General features: G+C 41.4%; 2 protein-coding genes across 2 annotated transcripts in view; both read left to right on the top strand.

Annotated features, from left to right (window-relative positions):
• Positions 1 to 5,481, top strand: part of LOC118422250 (hemicentin-2-like) — a 7,947-nt gene extending 2,466 nt beyond the window's left edge. The window contains exons 4-6 of the mRNA XM_035829768.1: positions 622 to 778; positions 1,265 to 1,395; positions 4,688 to 5,481. Coding sequence (XP_035685661.1) covers positions 622 to 778; positions 1,265 to 1,395; positions 4,688 to 4,791 — 392 coding nt within the window. The 3' untranslated portion in view covers positions 4,792 to 5,481. The remainder of the gene's footprint in view (positions 1 to 621; positions 779 to 1,264; positions 1,396 to 4,687) is intronic.
• A 1,134-nt stretch (positions 5,482 to 6,615) lies between these two features.
• LOC118423374 (zinc finger protein 37-like) lies at positions 6,616 to 11,036 on the top strand. Its single transcript, XM_035831490.1, has 2 exons — positions 6,616 to 6,796; positions 9,168 to 11,036. Exons 1-2 carry the CDS (start codon positions 6,777 to 6,779, stop codon positions 10,630 to 10,632), a joined length of 1,485 nt encoding a protein of 494 aa, XP_035687383.1. The 5' UTR covers positions 6,616 to 6,776; the 3' UTR covers positions 10,633 to 11,036.
• Positions 11,037 to 20,849: the final 9,813 nt, after the last annotated feature.

Here is a 20,849-nt window from a genome sequence, read left to right as displayed (position 1 = left end):
CTCGATCTCGCGAGAGATATGAGACTAGACCATTTTCCGCGTCCAAGATGTACTGACAGACATCGAAAATTTGGAGGTATGTTCTCTACCCTTTATTTAACAGTCACTGTTAGAAGAAAATTCATAGTAACTAACTTAAAGGCAATGTTGACACGATTATATGGATAGCATTCGTCCTTTTTGTCCGCCCCCCTCCCCCAATTTTTCAACCATATTGTAATTTAGTGTAAATCGTACAAAGCGTATGTATATGCTGTGGAGTAAAAAAAGATATCGGAAAACGGATGCTAGTATATTGTACAATATCAAATTCAGTTACGAACTCGAGGACAAGATGTGAAAGACCAAGAATTAAGAATCTACTGTTCGGAATACCATACCCTGTGTGGTACATTTCTTCCCCATGTGCATGCTAATTATAACCTCTCTCATATCCTTTTCTTAAAAAAATACAGATCAACTTTAAATGTTACAATTACAATCCATTATATAATTGTAAGGTATCTTGTACCACATATCAGTTGGAAAAAGTATTTATAAGCAAATGTAAGAATCAAATCGTGAACTCACAAAGAGTTACGATGTGGTACCAGCTGGTCACATTGTTTATATTGTTTGCAGACCCTCCGACTGTAGTTGTTCCCAGAGAGCAAGTCAGAGTCTTCGAAGGTAAAACTGCAGCCATAACCTGCCAGGTCGACAGCAACCCTACTGCGGTCATCACATGGATCAAGCTGGGAGATAACACTACTGTTCTGCAGGGAAACCTTGCTAACAGGTAATTCTAGACTACTCATAGTTCCAAGAAGACAGTGTTCTGAATATAGGGACTTATTTTGCTCAACCGTTTTATATATTTCCACCGACGTTTCGGTGACCGTCTGTCGCCTTCCTCAGTGCAATTTGGACTGGTTCACATTGTACTGCAGCTATAGGTGTCGCCGCTTACAGATGTGGTCTTAAACGTGAAGTATTTTTATATGTGCAGTGATTGTTTTATGCGGTGTTAACAATGCGTTCCCAAGCGTAAAGGAGTGAAGGAGTCTCCTTATTCAGCAACATGCCAACTCTATGATACATCTACCTTTGCTTTTGAGCGCTTTATGCAAACGTATTTCCCACCCTACGTTGGAAAACACTAAAATTACAGATTTGTATTACTTACTTCCATTACTCATTTTCATTAATTATACACGCAGTCACATAAAAAACCACCCCCCATTTTTCAAAGTGACCCTTTTGAATATCTCATTCGTTTTCGCAGAAACCAAACTCTCGTCATTCCTCGCGCATCCCAACGAGACGAGGGGACATACCAGTGCTCTGCGGAGAACGATCTGCCTCCTAAGGCAGTCGGGACTGTACAATTTTTTGTAGACGTTAAACCCTATGATAGTAAGTATTTGATTACAACACTATAGCGTTCCATGTGATCTGAGGGGCTATTAAAACGTTCAGAGCCTTACAGTTACAAACAAACAATATGTAAAGCTTAGAATTTGTAGCATTGTTATAAAATATAAAGCCTTGTATGGATATCTACTAAAATTCGAAATGTAATATTATCGGATAGGAGTGGTTGACCGATCAGGAGACCATGATATCATTGGTCAGCTGCCGGCAACGTGTGTTATGAGGGTTCATAGTGCCAACTGACCTCTAGAATTTTAGTTTCCGGGCTCGGCCATTCAGTTGTTATCTAGTGTTCCTAATGATACCATTAATACATCAAGTGAGGACATTGTAATAAATGTGTGTTAAAGTCTAGGTTGCGATAATGTTCGATACAGACCCGGATGATAACTTGGGTTATCACATGGGCTATCATAGAATAATTCGAACACCCTTCGTGTGCACCTAGTGCATGCACCGCCGTCGAAAATTTGAATACGTTCTTACCGGACTCAGTCGTTGGGCTATTGCAGTTGTTACAGTTTTTTTGTTCGAGAACACAATTTTTTAAAAGCAGCTTATGCAGCATTTCTCGTTGAAATGTGTTTCAGGTGTTCCTCCGGTCGTAGGGCGATCCAACCCTTGGTTGGCTTGTACAAGAGTGATCAATAAGTTCTCGGTATCACCCAGAAAAAAGAAGCGCAACTCAGATTCCGAAGCAAAGATGTCAAATATAAAGTCTTTTATGAATGTGTACCAAAATTCAAATCATTGTTCTCGTTTGTATAACCCACAAAATACTGGAAGCTCTTGATGCAAACAAAGAAGTCCGAACTGTTTTTCTTGATTTCACTCGTGCTTTCGATAAAGTATGGCATTCAGGTCTATTATTTAAACTACGTAGAAACGGGGTGGAAGGGTCACTTTTGAATTGGTTCCACAGTTATCTCCATGGCAGGGTGCAACGTGTTGTTGTTCATGGTCAATGTTCTGATTGGCTTAATGTTAACGCAGGTGTGCCTCGGGGTTCTGTATTAGGTCCTTTGCTTTTTCTCATTTATATTAACGACATGGTGGAAGACTTGTCAACCCAACATTTTCTCTTTGCGGATAATAGTTCACTGATTGATATTGTCGAAAACCATACTCTCACATCTCTGAGACTTCCTCCAAAAAATGGGCAGATCTCCAAAAAATTCTATCCTGGACCAAAAATGGTTAATGGAGCTTAATCCATCCAAATCTAAAGAAGTTTGTTTTTCAAGGAAACGTACCCCTCCTATATCCATCCGCCCCTTTTTCTTGGTAACACCGGTATTCAATCAGTGAAAGACCATAAACATATTGGAGTAACTTTAACGTCCACCATGTCATGGACAACCCATATTTCTCAAATGATTGCGAAGGTTTCCATGAAGGTATCTTTATTTAACAGTTTGAAATTTAAACTCCATCGTCAAATTCTGGAAGTTATTTACAAGTCTTTTATTCGACCTTCGTTGGAATATGCTGATATTGTATGGCATAGCTGTTCAGTTTCTGATTCTCAACTTATTGAGAGGATCCAGTACGAATGCTCCCTTACGGTATCTGGTGCCGTGAGGGGGTCTTCGTATTCTTCTCTTCTTCATGAACTTGGCTGGTTAACTGATCGACGTTGTGTTCATTCTCTTGTTCTATTCCATAAAATTGTTAATGGCCAAACACGGAAGTATTTAACCGATTTATTACCGCCAGAGGTCATACAATCTTCGCAGCAAACGCAATCTCCAAGTACCAGTGTGTAATACCACTTGTTTTCAAAAATCTCTTTTACCGCACTCAACTCAGTTATGGAACTCTCTTGATTCTAGTGTTCGTTTGTTGAGCGCTGCTCGTTTTAAAAGGTATTTGGTCAAAACTGTTCGCCCTGTTGCTGTACCATATTTCAATTTTGGACCGAGATACACCTGCACTTTACTCACACGTCTTCGCATCGGCACCTGCAGCTTAAACCACAGTCTGTTCATTCGTAACTTAGTTGCGAGTCCTGCTTGCAGCTGCGGGTGCCGATGCGAAAGCATTCCTCATTATCTGCTTCACTGTCCTAATTATGTTCAACAACGTACACTCCTCTTAGACAGACTTGAAAACTTAAAATTTAAATTCGTTATCTGATAGTTCTTTCGTTTATCTGCTACTTAAAGGATCGGCTTTACTGACATCTGATATAAATTCCCAAATTCTCTCCATAACTCAATCATACTTATCCGAAACAAACGATTTTTATTATTGCTTTTTGACTATCCTTATCATTTACTATTGGTAACATAAGTTTATCCGTCCGTTTCTTTTCAGAATTAGGCGTTCCCGTACCCGTTTCATCTTTTTTGTCCTATGTTGTGTGGTTATTTTGTCTAGTGGTGTCTTTAATATAAGCCTGTGTGCTTGAGTAGGGGCACCACTATGTTTTTTATTGTATTAATGTTGCAATAAAAAAATCATTGTGATCATTACTTTGCAGGCGACACCCAGTAACGGTAGGCAAAGCTAATTAAGGGCACAACCCGCCGTACGTGCTGTCTACGTGCCAAAACGTGGGCAATCTTTTGGGATCCGTAAGTGGTAAGTAAAGCCTCCGCACGAACTCATAGGTAATCCGACGGATTTTGGAGCACGCAGACACGCCGTAGAACTTAACGTGCAGGCAAAACTTTGTGTGCCATCGGGCTGCGGATTCTCCTCCCATACGTGCCAGTACGGGCGACGAGCGTGCCCTGTACAGACTGAACGTTTTAAGAAATACGTGGCGGACGTGGCCTCCCCAAACAACGTACGGACAAATTGCACTTACGGCGGGTTGTGCCCTTAGCTTCAGAGAGAAGGAGAAATTCACGGGTAATTGAGCTGCGACCCGGGGTGTGCGGGGCGACTTGCTTTGCTGACACTCACTTTATTTCCTTTTTTGAAATACGAAGGGAAATCTTATCAAACATTTTGACAATGTCGTCAAAGAATTTAAGGAATTGGGACCCACACATGTCTGATCACAGTTCACCCTTGTTTTTCTCGCAACTTACGGACTGATTTCCAAACAGACGTTGCCTAAAAAGTAATGACTGCAATGCTTTGAAAATTGTAGGATATTGATAAAAGGCTTCATACTACTAAGATGTGCTTCGAATTTTGAGTTGAGCTCATTATTTCATGGTGATGCCGAGAACTTATTGATCACCCTACCTCGGGTGATACGAAATGCATCTTGTTGTATGTCCATTACATGGTTATCACATACTTTTTCTCCGTTTCTCTACAGCGTACACTCGTGACGTCGCTATCATCACTATCTCCGTGGTTGCTGCTGTGACTCTAGCGGCAATAGTTGTAGTCAGCATCATCGTGGTAAAGAAAAAGGGGTGAATTTGATGTCTAATCTAATTTCATCTACCTGTTGTATGTCGGCTGAAGTTGGATGACGTCCACTGGGGTCATATAAAAGTGGCTTATAGAAAGAACAAGCAGGCAAATTTTAGGTTCATTTTCACATATTCTGTAGCCTTGATACCATCCGGAAAGTAGTTCGCTCTGACGTTCATTACATACTATATACAGTCGCTTCTAGCTCTGATATTCATTATACACAATATTATATATTAAGAATTTCAAGAACGAATAAGAAGAAATGTCAAGAATAGCACACTTCCCTTCATTGTATCATTGTTAAATGGATCTTAATGAAGTTTTTAAGTATTGTTTTATGTATCATACACCAATTCAGCCTTGTATGGCTGCAATGATATGTACATGTATATACGCACTTGTTTTTTGTTTAAGTGTGACCAATCGTTCACTGTGGAACATGTACAACCAGCTGCGCCATTGCCTTCGAAGCTGGTGTGTTACACCAGAGGGTGGTTGTATATAATTATACTTGCTATACATATACAGAAGCTGATGTGTTACACCAAAGGGTGGTTGTATATAATTATACTTGCTATACATATACAGAAGCTGATGTGTTACACCAAAGGGTGGTTGTATATAATTATACTGGCTATACATATACAAAAGCTGATGTGTTACACCATAGGGTGGTTGTATATAATTATACTGGCGAAACATATACAGAAGCTGATGTGTTACACCAAATGGTGGTTGCAATTGTATATAATTATACTGGCTATACATATACATAAGCTGATTTGTTAGACCAAAGGGTGGTTGTATATAATTATACTTGCTATACATATACATAAGCTGATGTGTTATACCAAAGTGTGGTTGTATATAATTATACTGGCTATACATATACAGAAGCTAATGTGTTACACCAAAGGGTGGTTATACCGGCTACATATATATTAGATATAGGTGTTAAACCATATCGTACTATGATTAGACGGAAGTCATACAAGATTTCGCTTGTCAGTCCGTCACTAAAAGACACTCTCCATTCTGAAAGCACTTAAGGTTTGTTTGTACAGAAGTTAAGTACGTAATTGTCGGAAATTAAGAGAACGAAGTTTTGCATTGGTTTCCGGCGATGCTAGTCATCATGCTACATAGTTTTGTTCCTTTCATACTTATTGATAGCAATAAATTTGAACATCGGCACAGTTGTATACTCCTTTGTCAAGAAAAATACAACTATAGTTCCACGACGTCATACTTTTTCCACGTGATATTTATCTTTAGGACTTTAACATACCTTTACAAAAAAACTATGTACCAAAAGCAAACTACGACGATCCGTCATGGGGAGTTACTTTTTCTCTGTAAATCTTTTTTTTTTTTTTCAAAATAAAACTTTTATGTAGAGAGAGGGAGAATTATATCATCAAGTTTATATACATAATTTCAAACAAAGTTGAACACGAGATTATGAAAACCGGGAGGTCTGCTGCAGTAGGACAAAGATGTAATTAGTACTGACATAATCCATGATCGAAATTTTCCTTCATTTTGGTGACTTCTAACCACATACTAAATATTATCAATATCCAACCACGGATCGAGTTATGCTGCCAAGAAATACAACCACCCTCCCATAAACAAATGGCATAGTGAAACGCAACTGCGAAGGCAGTAAGCTTCGAATAAGATCATTTCTTCAGATTCAAAAGGAGAGAAGGATCGGTATGATTGGTTTTGTTTCTATCTAAACATGGGCATTCTGCAATATGAGTACGTAGATATAAATTTAGTAGGTGAAAATGTAGAACCTCAATACTGTGTCAGCTCTATATACTGATACTATTTAGGTAAACGGGCCGGTACTTCTGACCCTGATTCTAACCTTTGACCCAGATTTATGTTTTTGTTTCTGTGCTATCAGCCATTTTTGTTCGAAATTATCGGGCTTGCGAGCATCTAAGGAAGAGGCAATTTACCCCACGTTCCGTCTGATGTTTTGGCTAGAAAGCAGGTAGGGGATAAACGCAGTTGCTTACGCAGACCTGAAAGAAATATGTGGTATTTTTGGTTTGCCAATTTCCAGGACGTAAATGTGAGGAGGGGAGGGGGGTGTTGTGGGTAACCACTGAAATTATGTTCTATACTCACTCCATGCACTTTTATTTAACGTTACGAATGGTATATTTTCATTTAGTTGTACAAGGTAAGATTATGGTCAGATCATACTTAGTAATACAACGATTATAATCATAAGTGTTAAATTTGGGAATCATGAACACAGGGCTGGGTACCGGTACAGAAAATTCAGGTCCAGGTCCGGTTCAGGTCCAAAGGATCAGGTCCAGGTCCGGACCTGAACCTGGACCTGATTCAGTATAACTCATACCAATGGTCCATTTCACTACAAAGAAATCTGTTTGGTGGAGTATTAGACTTACACTGGCTTTTTAAAATCCTACAACGCTAACTGCACCTGTACGATTTCCACATCGAGGAAAATCCCAAGGCCTTTTGGAGCTATGTCAAATCCATCAGACAAGACTCTACTGGTGCGTCAGCCCTAAGACATCAGGGGGTGCTAACATCTGACCCCAAAGAAAAGGCCGATGCACTGGGGGCCCAGTTTGAGTCAGTGTTTACCAGGGAGGATAAGACCACCGTTCCTACCCTTGGTGAACCCAAAGCTCCAACTATCCCCTCCCTTAACATCACAGTGGAGGGGGTAGCCAAACAGCTCTCCTGTCTTAACCCCAGCAAGGCCACAGGACCAGACGGATTACCACCTCGCCTCCTGAAGACTGTAGCCGAACAAATTGCGCCAATATTACAGGTCATATTCTCCCAGTCAATATCCACGGGAGATGTTCCTGAAGATTGGAGAACAGCTAACATCGCTCCAATCTTCAAAAAGGGGGACAGAACCTTGCCTGCAAACTATAGGCCGGTGTCCCTGACATCGGTCTGTGGTAAAGTGCTCGAACATATCGTGCACAGCCACATGATGAAACATCTAGACACTCATGGCATTCTGTCCCCAGCGCAACACGGCTTCAGGAAGGGTCTGTCCTGCGAGAGCCAGCTGGTGCTAACCCTCTAAGACCTGGCCAAAAACATGGACCAGAACAAACAGGTCGATGCCGCGGTGCTTGACTTTAGCAAAGCATTCGATACAGTGCCACACGAACGTCTGCTGAGCAAGCTCGAGCACTATGGCATTTCTGGCCTACTTCTGTCTTGGCTTAGGGCCTTCCTTACGGAGAGAACCCAGAGGGTCGTCTTTGACGGTGGAACATCTAAAGCTGTTACAAAGCGCTGGTACGGCCCCACTTGGAATATAGTGCCACCGTCTGGGACCCGTACACCAACAAAGGGATACAGGCGGTGGAGGCCGTCCAGCGCAGGGCAGCCCGAGTGACCCTTAATAACTACCGGCAGACTAGCAGCGTGACACAAATGCTCAATGACCTGCAGTGGCGTCCTCTCTCCGAAAGGAGGAGGAACGCCCGCCTCACCTTCTTTTATAAGTTAGTTAACAACAAGATTAACATAGACACACAGAACCTACTGATTCTGACCCAAGGGCAAACCCGAGGCAGCCATCAACATAAGTACAAACCAATCTTTGCAAGAACAGACACATACAAGTACTCATATTTTCCTAGAACAATCCCGGAGTGGAATTCCCTGCCTGGCGCGGTAGTAAGTGCTCCCACAGTTGAGAGCTTCCGCGCCAGGCAGGAGGGCTGCCCGCCCTAACCCGGGACCTCAGCTCCCCCCCCCTACTTTGCCCCTTGCGGGGTTATATGGGGGTAACCCATGATGATAATGATGACGATTGGCTGTAAAACTTGGTAGAAATGACTCTACTCTACTTCACTCTTGTTATTTTCTTCCACTTGCAAGCGCCAAAACGTGTGAATGCCTGATAAAATAATCTGTTAATTTTCTAATCGGTCCAACATCCGGTCCACCTAATTTATTTAGGTCCGGTTTTTCTGGACCGGTCCAATAAGAAAAAACGGTTTTGTACCGGTACGCTGTACCGATACCCAGCCCTAATGAACACTGTTGGCGAATTCCAACATGGGAATAGACGTTTTCTGCATTCAGTTACATTTTGTAATAGATTTAGTCTAATAGAGATTTTCCCGTTGTGCACGTGCATCCTAATGTATGGTTACATTTATCGACATGTCCTGTCCTGAAGAAGAAGAAATCATTATGTTTTGACCGGTTGAGGTACATGTTACAGAAGCGTCGAAGTTGAACCTTTCTAGCAAAATAATACCATCTTCCATTTTGACAAGGTGTTAAAATTTCGTTCTTTGGGTACATCTCATATTATGTTAAACGCATATGTTTATATCAAATTTGTCCTTTAGCATGTCCAGACAACAGGAGTTCATCTGTGGCCTCTCGCACGAGGTTACCATAGCAGTCCTCCCCAGACTGAACATGAAGGAGCTGATATTTGAACTCAACAGAAGGATTCAATACCTAGACAAAGAGAACAGCATCAAGAACAGGCTGGTTAGTATCCTTAGGGACATGATGTTGGAGGAATACCGTCAGTGGGAAAGGAACTCAGAAGTCAGTTCTCTAGACGAAACCACCATATTTGGGAAAAATCAGGAGACAGCTACCATGCAAGAGAACGTTCTGACTGCGTGCACTGAAACAATGGTATCACAGACTGCAAGTCCTGACGCATCACAGCAGAGTTCTGGACTGGAAATTCTGATCAAGAAGGAAAGCGATACAAGTAGTGAAATGCTCATGCATGCAAAGGAGCGAGAGCTTGATACCAAACAGGCTGTTCCACAACAAGACGAACTTTGTAACATGCCCAGTCTAGGATCACCGACGATACCTTCATACGATACCTCTATGATACACATAAATAACACAACAGACCCTCTCATTAAAGAGGAAGACTTTGCTATTAGTACTGAGGATGAGGATGATGCAGGTAGACCTTGTCATGATGAGCTTAACGTCGGCACTTCTACATTCAGTACACATATTCAGGTGCAGGATACACTTAATTCAATGAATACCTCTTACTCTGAGACTCCTCTAAAAAACAATATACCCCGTGAGGAAGCACCTTTGGCTTCTTGTCATCTGCTTCCAGACCACGGTGACGTACATATGAAAATAGAATGCCATATGTCCCAGGATGATCAGAACGGACAAATTTCCCAACCTTCAAACCCGGATCAAACTGAACACTATACCGATGACCGAGACATTGGTTTAACTAACAACGGACACGAGCAGAGTAGAAAAGACAGTAGTGAGGAAACACCTTTGGCTTCTTGTCAACCGATTCCAGACCAGGATTGTAAGAACATGTCGTCCCTTCGTCCTGACAATGCCTCACAGATCGGTTCCAAACGCTATGTGTGCGAATTAGAAACATCATTCGTAAACAGCTCCTCCAAGCACAGAAAACGTAACAAAGAAGAAAAACCGTACATGTGCGACGAATGTGGTTACAGGGCATACCGCAAATGTCGTCTTGTGGAACACATCAGAACACACACTGGCGAGAAACCGTTCAAGTGTAATCACTGCAACTACAAGACGTCATTTAAACAAGAGTTATCCTACCATATGAAAAGACACACAGACACAGAACCTTACAGATGTGAAATCTGTGACTACAAGACCTACCGAAAGCCATGCATTGAGAAGCACATAATGTGCCACTCTGGTGTGAAACCCTACAAATGTAAGGATTGTGACTACAGTACAAGTAACAATAGCCATCTTTCTAGACACAGGAGGCGTCACACCGGTGAGAAACCCTTAATAGTTGTCAAGAGTGTGACTATAAGTCTGTAGATAAGTCCCACTTCGTCAGGCATATGAGAAAGAAACACCAGTGAAATTACTGTCAGTTAGCAACCAGAAATAACGTGATGCATAATTTTTGTTTCTATTGTTCACTTATTACCTTTTTCCAAAATAGAAACTAGACACAAAACGTGAGAATTTCTTTGCTTTTTTAATTTTTCCTTTTTGCTCATTTCTTTGACTTTCCACTGCTTTACAGTTGTGCATTGATAAAGAATGATTGGTTCATGGTTCAAGCGTACGTAGTTGTTGTCAAAGATAATTACAATAACGTGTATTCTAAGATAAATTTCTATTTAGTAAAGAGTTTGTGTCTGTGCATCCGCTGTAACAGTACTCACTAAAAGGAAAGGGTAATAAAAACGATGTTAAGATCATTTACAGCAATGCTACATATCTTGTGTCTGTGTGCCTCCATACTAATTAACAGTATTGAATTTAGATGAACATTGCTTCATACACCTGTGTCAGTATTTTAAGGATCAAGCTTCTGGTTCTGCTCCATAGACGTCCATGTAAGTCTTTCGAGATCGTCCTGAATATGTATCTATCAGTGTGTTGGCACCCACGGTATGAGTCGGCTTGCGATTTCTTCTTTGTTGATCCTGAAGCAGCGCAGCGCGATTCTTGTCCTACGCTCCCTTATGATGGATGTTACAGCAGGAATATTCCTGTACAAATGCTCTTTTGTAGGATGTGGTTTCCAGGATTTGTTGAGCACGGTCAGTAATGCACATGTATAAGTACCGTCAAACTTGTCGAATTTCGATGATGATGATGAGGATGACAATAATAATGATATCATTAGATGTAACTTGAATATCTTTTTATTCACATATTTTCAGTAACTACCATCTGCATAAAACTGTTCCGACTCAAAGAGTAGATTTCTGCACGTACGCATGATTATAGCGATGCTAAATCCCCTTTTAGTCAGCCCAAATGATCTCAAACGTTAGATTTAATTTAGTGAAAGTTTGTACAACCTCCTTGGTTTGTAACTGACTACATTAGGCAATGTTCGATAGCCGCCCACTAGGTTTGAGGTACACAGTCCTGGGATCTGATGACTTGTAGGATAAACCAGTGGCAGCTTAAAAGTGACTGTTGTTTTGCGTGGCTTACTGCATTTTGCAACTGTCATACAAAATACTGTATGCCTCGAGGTTAATTTTTCTTCTTTTAATATCTTTTACGTGATGAATGGTAAATGTGCTCAACTAAGAATGAATGTAGGTTCATTACAAAAATAACGCACCCATGTTAAACACGTATGTATTTTGTCATTATTACAGGTTTGCGGTAGCAAAACCGGTTCTGTTTTTGTTGACATTTATGGGCGCCGCCATTTTGTTTTGCGGTGTATGACGGGAATGGTGGCGCCATTTTGATATGACGGGTTGGTGTGTTGTATGAAGTGATGAGATGACTAGGAAATGTGCTCTTGTGGTCTTGTCGGAAATGACAGGACGGCAAGAGACACAAGCATGAAGGGTTAGTGTGTTGTATGAAGGGATTTGATGGGATGGTTAGGAAATGTGATCTTGTGGTCTTGTCGGAAACGGCAGGGCGGCAAGAGCCACAAGCATGACGGGTTAGTGTGTTGTATGAAGAAATTCGATGGGATGGTTAGGAAATGTGATCTTGTACTCTTGTCGGAAACGGCAGGACGGCAAGAGCCACAAGCATGAAGGGTTAGTGTGTTGTATGAGGGGATTGGATGGGATAGTTAGGAACTGTGATCTTGTACTCTTGTCGGAAACGGCAGGACGGCAAGAGCCACAAGCATGAAGGGTTAGCGTGTTGTAAAGTTAGGAAAGTTACGAGAAGATCCTAACGATAGAGGTTTAGATATGTAACAAACATATACAGGTTTCTTTAGTTGCCGACTGGAATTCGAAGATCAGCACATGAAGGATAAAGAAATGACGCAGAGACAAGAATTTCCGCACGCTAGGTACGGAAGACTTTTAACAATATAACAGACTCTGGAAAATTAACAATATAACAGACAAAATGTGATGCATTTGCAGGTTTTTTTTTAGATTTGGCGTCAGATTCTTTAAGGTAAACTGAAAACTTAAATCTACATACAAACGTAAGATTTCCAACGTACGAATCCCTACATAACATCCCTAAGAATACAGATATCGATATGATAGAAGTAAGGTGTGTATTTCTCTATTTTTTTCATGTATTATCGCTTTGTTGTCACATGTATGCATAACAAGCACTCTGAAATCAAGAGACAAATAATCTATGATGTGTTTGCAGATGCGAACTTTCCCATACATGTTGGTATAATCAAGGAGGTTTTCCTGTTGAGTTTGACAGGAAATATCCTATCTTGTCATGCACGGTGGGGCAAACAATCTGGGTTTGCTTTCTCATCAAATACATTAAGATAGTGATACGATTTTTAAGACTTTATATCCGTACACAAAAATAAAGCGCTTACCAACAAGCTTTCGATCAGTCCTCTGATCCTTCTCAAGTTGTAATGACCCAAGACCTAAGTCGCACTTCCGGAACGGAAGTGTGACGTCAGTAAAGGGTCAAAGGTGCTTGACAGTCGGTATCGGCCCCTGTATCGGTTGAGGGAAGGTTGATGGGCTCTGATGTAAATGGCCTCTTTCACTCCCCTGAGAAAGTAATCCTGTTCGGAATCAAGTATCTCCACCTTGTCGAAATCCACCGAGTGTCCCGGAGATTCTATGTGGATGTGTTGTGCCACCTCCGATGTTTTGACTGAGCTGGGCCGTCTATGCTCTAGAAACCTGGTTCTGAGAGCGCGGCTAGTTTCACCTACGTAGGATTCCTGACAAGGGCCACGGATGTTTTGGCCTTGGCAAGGAATGTGGTAAATGACACCACACTTATCAGCCTTTGGAGTTTTATCCTTAGGTGCAACCAAATACTGTCTCAGGGTCTTTGTGGGTTTGAAGCACGTTTTGACTCCGTGCGTGTCAAAGATTCTCCTGAGGGCCTCTGAGAGGTCTTTTACGTACGGGAGAATGACAAAACCTCTGTTGACACGACCAGGATCATGGTTAGTAGAACTCAGGGTTTCTCTATACCAGGTAAGTCTACCTTGTCAATGGCCCAACCAGGGTAGCCACATTGTTTAAGCGCGGAAACCAGATGTTCCTTCTCTGATTGTATATCTTCTTGTTCCGAAATCACAGTTTCAGCTCTATGGAACAAGGTCCTAACCACTCCAAGTTTATGGTCAAGAGGATGGTTAGAGGCAAAATTAAGATACTGATCAGTGTGGGTGGGTTTGCGGTATATCTTAATGCGGAGAGAACCGTCTTCTTGAATCACAGTCAAGGTGTCCAGAAAGGGTAGTGACCTATTCTGTTCCTTCTCTGTCGTAAACTTGATGTCAGGATCTAAACTATTGGGGTGATCTAGGAATTCTTGTGCATATATCTTCTTGAGTTTGGTATTGGTATCATCAACATTGGTATCAGTATTTGGTTGCACCTAAGGATAAAACTCCAAAGGCTGGTAAGTGTGGTGTCATTTACCACATTCCTTGCCAAGGCCAAAACATCCGTGGCCCTTGTCAGGAATCCTACGTAGGTGAAACTAGCCGCGCTCTCAGAACCAGGTTTCTAGAGCATAGACGGCCCAGCTCAGTCAAAACATCGGAGGTGGCACAACACATCCACATAGAATCTCCGGGACACTCGGTGGATTTCGACAAGGTGGAGATACTTGATTCCGAACAGGATTACTTTCTCAGGGGAGTGAAAGAGGCCATTTACATCAGAGCCCATCAACCTTCCCTCAACCGAGACGGGGGCCGATACCGACTGTCAAGCACCTTTGACCCTTTACTGACGTCACACTTCCGTTCCGGAAGTGCGACTTAGGTCTTGGGTCATTACAACTTGAGAAGGATCAGAGGACTGATCGAAAGCTTGTTGGTAAGCGCTTTATTTTTGTGTACGGATATAAAGTCTTAAAAATCGTATCATTATGTTAACTACCGTCACAGATGAACTTACATTCAAGTACATTAAGATAGATTTGAAAAAAAGACAAACTTTCTTGTTAGTGATTTTTAACCTCCTTGGTATAATAATCATACAAAGCTAAGATGATGCACTTTAGCAGCTATTTTTCAATCTTCATATTTTCTCATATTTTCTCAAAATATATGATGCAGTTTTAGAACGTACCCGATTCGTCAAGGGATACATGTAGCTACATGTGTAGCATCCCATTCTAAGTTACTAATTAGATATTTTCTTTAAAATGATGCCTTAGTTTTGAAACATAATAGAAGCATAGGAGTTGTGAGGTTATACTTTCCATGTGCATACCATCAAACTATCAGGGGTGACACAGAAATTAAATACTGTAAATGCATTTAAGTTCGCGGGGATTTAATTTCGCGGTAGCGGGAAAATGACTTTTCGCGGTGGTTTTAATTTCGCGGTAACACCGTCGACTGCAATCTAATACCATTATAGAAAAATGTTCGCGGTGGTTTTAAGTTCGCGATAAAGTGGTCGCCGCGAAAACCGCGAACATTAATCCACCGCGAACATTTCTGCATTTACAGTATCCTTTGTACTAACTTGAAATGAAACTATAGTCGCCTTTTATTTCAATCATTTTATTCTGATACCATACATTGTAACCATTGCTAAAATGGGATACGTATATCATGTACATAGTAAGTCATATGACATCTCGATTAAAATGAATTAAAATGAACGTAAACTTGACTGGTTGATTACATTATCATCAGTCATTTTTATACTTTTATCACGGAGATTACATCGGCTACAGTACAGTAGAAGAATAAGTCAAATTCGTCAATGGAAAACGCAGCAACTTACGGTACATAGTAAATCATATTAAATTCTGATTAAAATGAATGGAAAGGAACGTAGATTTAACTGATTACTTACATTTACTTATCATCAGGCATATTTATATTTTAATGATATAGACTACATCAACTACAATACCGGTGCATATTGAAGTGTAAGTAAAACTCATCAATAGCAAAACGTAGGACCTTAATAATTGATTAGAAAAAAGACCTATACACTCCAATACTTTACTCTCAGTTTGAGACTGTACATGCACTTAACCATAATGTAATGAGTTTGCAAATAAAACAAAGTTGTTATGATATGTTACATCGACTTTAACGCTCTATAGATACACTTTCTTATAATAAATGACCTTGACATTTTGGTATCATAACTACAATAGGTTTAATTAAGATCTACTGTACATGCCTCAATATCAACATTGAGTTGTCAAATCATGTCGTTATTATAGGAGAACGATAATTATAATATGTTGTCAACTTGTAATAGAGCTTGTGATAGTTTGTAGAATACATTCTCTTTAGGACACTATAAGTTGCAGTTTCCTTTCTCTTCGCAAGGACTAAGGTCTTGTTGTTTTTGTACAATGGCTTTTGAAACAGCTTTTCATCGACTCTTCATGGTTCTTCGAATCATGGTAAAAATGAGATCATTGCGATCTCTTACAGTCAATCGGATCCGTCCTTTTCATACCCAGGGGACTCTTTAAACTCCGTCTGTGTTTGAGGGAGCATGTAGGGGTGCGCTAATGGGGTCGGGCTTTTCTTGTCTCCTGCGGATTGCAGGTCACGTCCAAGAACAGTAAGATCCTGGATCTGCTTGGCTCCTTCATCAAAACATGGGCTTCTCTGATTTGTTGACATTGGTAGCCTGTCGTTGTAGGACGCTACCAATGGTGTTGACCACCGTCGCCTTCTGTTCCCCTGTCCGTATTTAGGGTTGTAGAAAACATCGGTGTGTTTTTCCCGGCGTTGTTTCACGTTGTCTTCTCCGTATTGAGGGTTCAAGAAACCCTCGGTGTGTTTTTCCCGCCTTTGTTTCACGTTGCCTTCCTCGTATTGAGGGTTGTGGAAAATTTCGGTTTGTTTCGCTCGTCGTTTGTGCTTGTTGAGATCATTCTTGTCTCTAGCATGTAAGGATGTAGCAACATTGTCAGGAATCACTTCATAGTGGTGGAGAGATAGCTGTGAACTCCGGCGATATAATGGTAAAGGTGGAAGTTCACGCATCGCCATGGTGTTGGGATCGTTGGATCTTTTGAGGCTGATGAGCCAACCAAACATAACGCCGACCAAAAGGCTAACGCTGACAGCGATGATACCTGTGTAGATCAGGTGAAGTATACAAGAATCCTTCAGATGCTGGCCTTGCGGCAGTAAGACGTATTCCATGGGCATCTTCTCCGTAGTAGTGATGGCTCCTACCGGAGATAGATCAGTCGATGGATGATTTTCTTCTTCTCCATCATCACGCAAAGAAATGGAATCATTTTCTCTTGAATTGGTCAAAGACAAAACCAGCTTTACTGAGAAATTACCCACTGGGTACGTTATGGAACAGCGGTAAGCACCCTCCGCCCATTCCTGGAGGACCTTCTGGCTCATGAGTAGCTTGTATGTCGACTTGCCCATAAAGTTGAGTGTTGAACATTCTGTTGGCTTGCTGGAACATTCTGTCCCGAATGTTAGAGAGTGCCCATCTGGACTCACTTCGTGTTTCAAGTGCGTGGTCATACCATTGCCAGATGTGTTGGTTGATGCGCTGATGTTGCTTCCTTCTGGACCCACCCAACTGATGTCCGGCTGTTGTTCCCAGTAAACCTCGCACAGGAGAGTGGTTCCGTTGTCAGCACGTGACACCTTGGCTACAGGAGGTGGACATGGCATGTCTTCTCTGGACACCTCTGAGATCTTCTTCCCTTTAAGATACGGCGGGTAGCTGCAGTAGAGGCGTTCTGATCTTTCTAGAATGGTCATTCCCTCAGTCTTCAAGCTGTTCAGCGTACAGGTGCAGGGAAATGGGTTGTTATACGCAACAACAAACTTGCCGTGAATAGCATCAAGCGTTTCTTTCGCAATAGTGGGAAGCAGGTTACTATCCAGGTGAACGTTTGCTCTTGGGGGGACGTTTTGTAACCACTCTGGGCTAAGGGTCTGTAGCATATTGTTACTAAGTTTAATTGATTTCACCAGATCGAAAGCACTGGCTGCGATGCGAGAGATTCCATTGTGCTCCAACTTAAGTACTAATAGTCTTGATAATCCTTCAAAGTACCACGCCTCGATCGAGCGAATCCTGTTGCAGCTCAAATCCAGAATCTGCAGCTTTTTGAGCGACCGGAAAGCTCCCCTTTCGATGTTTTCAATCTTGTTTCGATACATGTGAAGTCGCTCCATGACCTCCAGACCTTCGAACCAGATTCCGACCTTCTGTATAGAGTTTCCATTCAACGACAGCAGGCTGAGAGAAGAGAAGGTTGCAAATGTTCCATTTCTGATGTCTCGGATGTTCCCACCACCTAGCGCTAACTTGTCCAACATAGGCAAGGCGGGTAGGGGATTCAATGTGCCTTTGTTGTCGTAATGTCCAGTTAGATATAGGACGTCAACGCCATCTGCTAAGCAAGAACTCAGCTCCTGGTTGGAACAATTCGATCCGGTCACGTTGCAGCTAACACTCTGCTGACATGTTCTCCCGGGGTGGCAGCCAATCCTACGTCTAGAACAAAGTTGGTCGCAAGACGGACAAGACTGCGTCTTACCAAGCATGAGCAACATGACAAGGACCGATACCTTTGACCCAGTCATATTCCTTAGACCATCAATTTTAGATAGACTATGAGTATTTTATCAAGATGGGTATGTCTGTATGACATGTAAAGCAAACTCTCACTAGCTGTCCGAAAACTCTTCCCAAAAGAGTCTGCAGTTGTTCACCTCTAGGTCAGGATCTGATTGATGAAAATGAGAAGTACCAAATTGCAAATGGAAAATCAGGAATCTTTACCATAATGAAAATCAGTTCAATAGGAACTCATGATTCTTCGTGCAGAGGCTTAATTAGTGAAAGGGCTGCTAGAAAGTAGTGTTAATATGGTGAAAATACATAGATATATAGTACCACATTGCAAACATTTTGGTTCAAACTGTAGTTTTCGTAAACTAGCACAAGGAACTATTGGCAGCTCCAAACAGTCTTGTAGATCACTCCGCGGTCTTGTGCTTGTCCACTGATGTACGCCCTAATTTGTGACGTCATCAATTCTTTAGCCAATGCTTGCTATTCCTGGAACCTACAAGGACGAAGAAACGGAAATATGCTAATGGCTATGCAGAACTTCATTCACTCAATCATACACGAGTGTGCGCAAACACGTGAACGCAGGCTCGCATAAACGCACGCACACATGATAACACACGCATACACACACACACACACACGTGTACACAAACAGACACACACACAAACACACACACACACACGTTAATGATGAACAATTTACGTATTTCATTTTATCGACAATCTGTCGAGGATGTTATCCTTAAAATGTACTTGCCGTAGCCTTGTGAAACGTGCTAACATACGACTAATATATAGTCACTATCAACATAGGTTCCAAACGTAGATTATAACGTTATCGTAGTTTCTTCTAGCCTGTTGTCGTTTTACGGTTCAAAGATTTTTTGTTATTGTTTTCCTTGCCGTTTCTATCGTTTGAAAACTGAATACGCAATTGCAGTCTAGAAACTGCAATAGCAACATGTTTATCAGATCTCGCAGCAGACAATATAAAAATATCTTAATATTCAAATATAGGCCACCAAGCATTCAGACTAAAGATTAGTCTTTTCTGAAGACTGTTTTTGAACGTGCCTTCAGTAAAAACAAGACCGTATAAGCAAAATCTTGAATTAAAAAGAAAGCATCGCAGGTCGTCGATTTTGATGTCGTAGAATTTTTAAGACGGGTGTGACAGAATCAACCACCGACAAGGACTTCAGACAGCCTTTTTCGGTAACAAAACAATTCAGTTTTCTACGACACGTGCACAAACGTTCCAATAATCCTTCAGCTTGCGATTGTACGAAGATCGCATGACGAATCTGACCTGACCATAAACTAACACTTACCTCTCGGGAAAGAGAAGGGTTACCTATCTGTAACGTCGCATGCCGTCGTACGCCTTTATACGATAGAATCTCTAGCAGGCTCAGTGACAGAACCAACCGCCGACAAGGACACAGACAAACGTGTATGTATATGAACACAACTGAATTTCTGTTCGATGTATCCACGACTATCTTGACGATGTCCCCAGTTTCCGATCGTTGGACGCTCCTACGACAAAGGTAACTCCTAAGACGTGTGAGGCTTGGGGATAAAACTGTTTTACGTTTAACCTAGCAGTTCTAGCAGATTGTCAAGCCGACAAACTGCAACATCTATTGATGTGACTCTTACTGAGCATGCCCAGTTCATTCGTCTGTTTTCTGTTGTGACGTCATGAATAATTAAGAAAGCTGGCAGAGGGAACAAGCTGTTGAAATTTAAGTGCGTCGTCCTATGTTTTTCTAGAATGTGATATCTTGAACTTTATCGACTCGGTTGCAGCGCTATGAAATAAAATAAAACTGAAAACAGACCTGATTATACTAATACAGATGCAGACACAGAAACAGAAGCCGTGTATTTGTCGAAAGGGCAGTTATACAGGCTATATACGTTCTGTACATGCAAGCACAGATACAAGCCAGCTCGAACCTAGCTTATGCTATGTTTATGCATACATGTTCGTAGTACAAATGTACCGTATTGTACCTAGAATTTGAGATTAGTCTGGTGGATACTGCAAAATGTATATGTTCGTAGCAAGATCTACGTTTATATAAGCGTTTAGGCATCTCATTTTACTGAGAAACTGCAGAGAATGCCATCCTTAACCCTATTCAGACCGTTTTTTTTGTCGGGGACGGGGGAGGGCATTTAAGGACTGTAATTCCTGTAACTCTTTTACGACTTATTATACGATCATCAAATTTTCAGAAAATGATGTAAACATGATACAGTAGAAGCCGTTTAATTGCGCATCCTATTTGCCAGCGTATTTTTTGCAATTATCGGGCAGGTGTAATAATGCGAAGTTATCCTACTGGACCACACTGGTTTGGGATTTTGGAATTCCGTGCATTGAACAGAAGTGTGCGTTAATCCGTTGTGCAATTAACTGGCTTCTACTGTATTACGTCCTAATAGCGCCGAAATTCTTCAAGTGATAAGTGACAGCAGCGAGTTGATTGCACAACGGATTAACGCACACTTCTGTTTAATGCACGGAATTCCAAAATCCCAAAC

The sequence above is a fragment of the Branchiostoma floridae genome, chromosome 9, assembly GCF_000003815.2.
Source record: "Branchiostoma floridae strain S238N-H82 chromosome 9, Bfl_VNyyK, whole genome shotgun sequence".
Classification (NCBI taxonomy): domain Eukaryota; kingdom Metazoa; phylum Chordata; class Leptocardii; order Amphioxiformes; family Branchiostomatidae; genus Branchiostoma; species Branchiostoma floridae.
This window is presented reverse-complemented; position numbering and strand designations above follow the sequence as displayed.